The sequence below is a fragment of the Miscanthus floridulus genome, chromosome 9, assembly GCF_019320115.1.
Source record: "Miscanthus floridulus cultivar M001 chromosome 9, ASM1932011v1, whole genome shotgun sequence".
NCBI classification, from domain to species: domain Eukaryota; kingdom Viridiplantae; phylum Streptophyta; class Magnoliopsida; order Poales; family Poaceae; genus Miscanthus; species Miscanthus floridulus.
Genome location: NC_089588.1, coordinates 92996327 through 93002793, shown reverse-complemented (window position 1 = coordinate 93002793; position 6467 = coordinate 92996327). Strand labels below are relative to the sequence as shown.

Here is a 6467-nt window from a genome sequence, read left to right as displayed (position 1 = left end):
TTTTTGACACTCAACAAACAGCCAAGTAGCAACCGAGCTCTTAGCGTCCTTTCGACCTTCAGAGACTTGGAATCCGTCCCTCTCTCGATCGTTTGTACCCCCTACTACGATCCTTTTTCGGTACTAATAACACGAGCAGCAGCAAACTGGATGTAGGGATATTCTACCTGAACCAGTATAAACCTTGTGTCCTTTAGTACACAATCCGAGCCTAACGAGTAACAATTATAAATTTACTAGTTGGTGTTTGTTCGAAACACCGACAACTGTACTTTGTGCTTTTACTGTATCCATCTGTATGTCATATTAGCATGATGTAGCGTTCGTTACTAATATACACATGCATATATATGTCAGTCACAAACCTACTGATGTTATATTTTTGAATTAAATTGACTGTAAAAATGCCTAAAATTCTAACATATACAAGGTTTAAATTCTATGGATACGAAGATGGAGTTGGGATTGGCTACACTGAAGATCAAACTAATCGCCACCTCAAATGTCAGCAAACCAGGACGCTGTCCATGGGGAAGCGACACGTGCACTCGGGCCCATCGAACTTATGGCCCGTGCCGTGGGCCGTGAGCGACTGAGCGGGAGCAACGTACGCTTGGAGGAAAAGGGTGACATGGACACGGGTCAAATAGATGTCCCTGTCGTCTTTTTCTATTTTTTTCTTGCTTCGATTCGATCCGATTTCTCCACGAGCTACACGACGCAGACGTATCCATCGGAGCCCCGCACCCTCACCGGTCACAGCATCGCCTCGTATGCTTCGCGCGTGCACTCGCGTCGGTGGCGCGGGCGCCGGCGGCCGACGAGAACGCCTCATGGCCTCCCTCATCCCCTTCCCCTCTTCCTCCCCCTACTCCACTCACCTCCCGCGCCAGCCCCAGCCGCCGCCAGCCGCTACCCCGCTCGCCGCAGCCGCAGCCGCAGCGGCGCGCCCATCCCGGTTCCGCCTCCTGTTCGCGCGCGCCGCGGCGCGGCGTGACCCCGAGCCGGCGCCGGCGCCGGTGCCGGCGCCGGTGCCGGTGCCGGCGCCGGTGCCGGTGCCGGCGGTTGAGGAGAGGAGGTCGCTGGCCGTCAGGACGGGGGAGCTGTTCCTGGGGCTGGCGGCGCTGCTGCTGCGCGGGGCCGGGGCCAGGCGCATGGGCGGGGCGGCGGCGGTGGAGGAGGTGGAGGCGAGGGACGGGGTGGTGTGGGAGCAGCGGCCCGAGGACGTGGACGCGGAGCGGGCGCGGCGGGAGATCACTAGCCCCGGTTTCAGCTTCTCCGCGGCCGGGCTGCTCTTCCCCTACCACCTCGGCGCCGCGCAGTGCCTTATGGACCGCGGATACATCACCGTAAGCTTACCCCCGCATCTCATATTAATCTCTTCCGTGCGCATGCCTATCTGATGTTGTAATGATGCATTACAGCTTTTGATAAGATTGAAAAGATGAACTGCCAATATTGTGCTTACAAGTTGTGGAGTGTCTTTGCAAACAAGATTGACAAAATTGCACATTGCAGCCAACAACTTAGCATAGTATAGAGCAATAATGGTTGAGTCTGGCATAGGTTTCTTTAGTTTAGTAGCTTCTTCGTCTCTTGGGACCAGTGGCGGCGCCAAGAATTATGCACAAGGGGGGCCGGTCAAAGAATTTCAAAATATGAGAATTGAGTGCAGCTTATTTGTTTAGATTTTTATCTCGGAATTAGGCTCCTATTTTTCTGGAATTAGTCACCGAATTGATATTGCTAAGTTAAATACACGTTCATTAAAAATATGAAGTATAATAAAACATAAGTATTTTAATAAACCAAAAAATTTAATAGATATATCCTAAGATGGTAGGCAAATAAATTTACATAAATCAAAATATAAGTATTATAACAAGATTTTCTTTATTATACTCTTTTAATATAAACATAGACTATTTACTATGTATATTATATACTCCCTCCATCCCAAATTGTAAGTCATTCCAAGAATCTTGGAGAGTCAAAGTTTTTCAAATTTGACCAAATTTATATAACAAAATAATAATATTTATCATACCAAGTAAGTATCATTAGATTATTCATTAGTTATATTTTCATATTATACCTATTTGATGTCATCAATCTTTGTGTTTCTCTCTATAATTTTAGTCAAACTTGAAAAAGTTTGACTCTCTAAGATTCTTGGAATGACTTACAATTTGGGATGGAGGGAGTATATATATATATATATATATATATATATATATATATATATATATATATATATATATATATATATATATATATATATATATATATATAATTTGTATTGTTAGGGGGGGTGGGGGGGGAGGGGGGAGGGGCCATGGCCCCCGCTGGCCCCCCCTTGGCTCCGCCAGTCTCAAGCTAGTTTGTATGTTGCATTTACAGTTATGCATGGGAACTCATGTGTCCATGTGTGTTAGAGTATATTAGGCAACTCCGGATATGGTTAGTTTAGGATTGATTGTAATCCTAGGATAACCTTCCTTATCTCTAGGAGAGGCTACTTGCCCTCCAAGCCATGTACTCCTATATAATCAGCCCAAGGGGCTCAAGCAATATATCCACGCATTATACACCAATCTTACATCGTATCACGAGTCTAGGTGCTAACCCTAGGCTTCCGGCTTCCGCTGCCCCCGCGCCGCCCCCGGGGAGATCGATCTCCACCGGGGGCAGCGCCTCTGTATGATGCGCCGCCGACCCTTCTGGTCCGCCGCGCCGTCGTGGAGTCAAGAAGCAACAGCAGGGGTCTTACCTACTCTGGCCGCGCCCGGCGCGGCCGCCGACCTGCCCTGCCCCGCGCCTCGATCCTCAGCTTCGCAGATCCGGCCGCCTCCCAGAGCGTCGTCGCCCTGGCCGCCCCCCGCTCCTACCAGCGCCGCCGCTGCTTGCGAGTGCGACGTCGCGGCTGCTCAGGACGCCTGGGGGTTCGCCGGGCCACCGTGCCGCTTTTGGGGCCGCCGGATCCCTGCGTCGCTGGTCGCTGTCGCCGCCGGGCTGCAGCGTCGAGGGGATCCGCCCCTCCCGCCCTCCCTCGCCGGCTCTCCCCCCCGCGCCGTCGGGCCTCGTCCGCCTCCGACCCAGCGCCGCCGCCGCCGCTGCTGCCCTCGAGCGTGCGGACGCGGCTGCAGGGGCTCTTGGCCCGCCGTCCTGCCGGGGTGGGGGCCGCTCCCTCACCGGAGCCCTCCTCTCTGCCACCGCGCGTCGTTCCGGCCCGCGGGAGGAGGGGCGACGCTCGGGGAAGCACCGCCGCCCACCCGAGCATTCTCGTTCAGTCGGATCCGCCCCCTCTCTGGCTTTCTTTGTTCTCTCTATCCTGGTTGACGGAAAGGATAACGTTCTGAGAGGGGCTAGGCTCAGTGCACCCCGGGTTTGTACCCGTGATTCCATCTGCTGCTGCTATTTTCTTTTTCCCGATCAGAGATCGGGTTGCGTCGCCCTGCCGTTCGTCATCGCCGAAGACGAGGTTGTCGTTGTGCCCTTCAGGCTGCTGCGGCAACGCTCGTGATCCAGCCATCCTCGCCGGCGACGCCGCCTTTTCAGGCGGTGCCGCCACCCATGCTGCTGGTCCTCGTCACGCTGGCTCTCGGTCCGAGTCCGCGCCTATTGCCGCACGCTCGTGGACACCGCCGACGATATTGTTGAAGGAAGATGCAGTTGCGCTCTTTAGCTGCACCATCTACCATCGCAGTCGGCCTATCGTCCTGCTGACCCTGTCGGCAAGAAGCTGCTGATTTTGTGTATTCGGGCGCCTTCGCTGACGCTTCAGACCCACGCCCTCCTCCACGGCTTCGATCACGTCCACCTCGACCTCGGCTACTTCGGCACTAAGGGGCTACCATCTGCTTGACAAGCCTCTTCGGCTCCCATTCCAGCCACAACATCTGCGGCACATCGACGGTTGCGACTACGGGGGGATGTCATCTCTTCGGCTTATTCTCGAGTCTCATCGTCTGCGCGCTCCCGTTGTGACTGCGGGGGGATGTTAGAGTATATTAGGCAACTCCGGATATGGTTAGTTTAGGATTGATTGTAATCCTAGGATAACCTTCCTTATCTCTAGGAGAGGCTATTTGCCCTCCAAGCCATGTACTCCTATATAATCAGCCCAAGGGGCTCAAGCAATATATCCACGCATTATACACCAATCTTACAATGTGGTTCACGAATTTTGTGTGACATACATGATGCACTCTTACTGTTTATGTTGTGCAGCCCTCCTTATAATGATTTTGTTTTTCCGGAACTTATATTAGGAGAAAACTCTGTTAGCTGGCTCATCAGCTGGTGCCATAATCTGTGCAGTGATTGCATCTGGGAACACAATGCAAGATGCTCTGCAGGTGACCAAAGTTCTAGCTGACAACTGCCGGAGTAAAGGCACTGCGTTTCGCCTTGGGGTATGTGTTCCCATTTTTACTTTGAATTCCTCTAGGTTATGTTGCAGATGACATTTGATATCCAGTTACTAAGCAGTCCTGTGTTAGCACTTAGCAGATTCAATTTTATTTGGTTTTAACCCTGTAATTCTGTTTGCTTGTGTAGGCTGTACTCAAGGATGTCCTTGACGAGTTTCTCCCAGATGATCTTCACATTAGGTGCAATGGAAGAATTCGTGGTAAGCTTAATATTTTTTACAAGCACTGCCTCTCCATACTAGATATGTGTTTTGTTCTTGATGGGAAGTAACTCGTTTTTGCCATTTTGAGAAAACTTATATTCTTCTCATACAGTTGCTATTACTCAGCTATCCTGGAGGCCTAGGGGCTTGCTGGTGGACCAATTTGACTCCAAAGATGATGTCATTAATGCAGTCATTACATCCTCCTTTATTCCTGGGTAAGATCAGCTAGCATTTTCTTTCCTATCTGTTTATGTATCTGTAGTTATCTTTTGATTACAAGTTAAATAACCATCTTGTTCTCATTTCAGGTACTTAGCACCCAGACCAGCTACTTTCTTCCGTAATAGGCTCTGCATCGATGGGGGCCTTACATTGTTTATGCCGCCCACTTTTGCTGCAGAAACAGTATGTGCCTTTTGGTTTCTGCAATTCTTATGCTTAATCTTAATGTATGTGACTGGCAAAATCATATTAGACAAACAGCATATTGTACCACTGGTTAGTTCCATTTCATGATACATGAATACATGATACGTACCATACTATCTGTTTGTTCTGTGGTGCTCATTACTTATCTGCCTACCATTGTAGGTCCAAATATGTGCTTTTCCAGCCAGCCGTCTGGGATTGCAAGATATTGGGATCAGTCCAGACTGCAATCCAGAGAACAGGACTAGTCCAAGACAGGTGACTCAATTTTTTCAACTTTTACATACTTCAATTCCATGGTCTATTGCTGACTGTTGTACTTTGTTCTCAAATGCCCTCTAAACCTACTGCAGCTGTTTAACTGGGCTCTGGAACCTGCTGAAGATGAAACCCTAGACAAATTATACGAGCTTGGGTACCTGGACGCAGCTGTATGGGCCGAGCAGAATTCTGCCGAGCTTATCACCAAGAATGGTCAATCCCTTGGCGCTGATTGAATCAAGTTCTGTTTGCTCAAAACTAATTTTGGTGTCCAAAGCTGAGTTCATGGGAGTTTGTGCCTGTAATATATTGTAAAGATAACACTCACTGTCGAGGGTGGCTGTTATGACCGGCATCCCCTATGCCAGGCGCAGGCCCAATAGTGGCTAGGGGGCGCTGGCTCTGTTAAGGGGCTCAGAGGCCTAATTTATCGCTTATTTGGTATTTTCTTAGAGATAAATATAGTTTCTTAATTATAGCATCTATAGGGAAGAATAAATACTTGTAATCTGGGATGATTGGAAGATAAGCAAGGCAAACATTATTTGTCTGGCCTCAAGGGCCAAGGGCTGCATACATGACTTCATTGCCTCCCTGCCTCCTCTCACGCACAGTCCTAGGGTAGCAGCAGCGAGCAACAGTTGCCTCTTCCTCTCGTCGCCACGGCACCACATCGTCGCCGAGAGATCAGACCTTGCTCTCTCCTCTTTCATCCCTACAACCTCCGCAGCAACTCCGGTAGGACTTCACGTCCTATCAACTTGGTATCATGACCGTTTCAAGGAGCTGTGCAATCTGCAGTTCAGGCCAGCGTTTCGTAACACCCGACTGTCCGAACTCGCCCGCCTTCCGCTCACCTCCACGGTGCAGGACTACTTGGCTCGCTTCAACGCCGTGCTCTGCCATGCCCGCAATCTCTCGGCCCCATAGAAGGCTGAGCTGTTTGTGGGTGACCTCCCGGAGCATATCAAAGTCGACGTGGAGCTTCGGGAGCCCCAGGACCTTCAGACGGCCATGCATCTAGCCAGGGCGTTCGAGCGCCGGGCTCACGCCACTATGCCGGCCACAGGACAGTGTGGCGCCCGGCCACCCCAGCGGCCAGGTCTTCTAGTGCCCCCCGACCCCTGGCGCCCCCTCC

The 6467-nt window shown here is 50.8% G+C and overlaps 1 protein-coding gene across 1 annotated transcript; it reads left to right on the top strand.

Moving 5' to 3' along the window:
* The first annotated feature begins 701 nt into the window (after positions 1–701).
* Positions 702–5901, top strand: LOC136482396 (uncharacterized). The gene is made up of 7 exons (XM_066479608.1): positions 702–1349; positions 4272–4415; positions 4561–4633; positions 4749–4854; positions 4948–5044; positions 5231–5326; positions 5422–5901. Exons 1-7 carry the CDS (start codon positions 774–776, stop codon positions 5563–5565), a joined length of 1236 nt encoding a protein of 411 aa, XP_066335705.1. The 5' UTR covers positions 702–773; the 3' UTR covers positions 5566–5901.
* Positions 5902–6467: the final 566 nt, after the last annotated feature.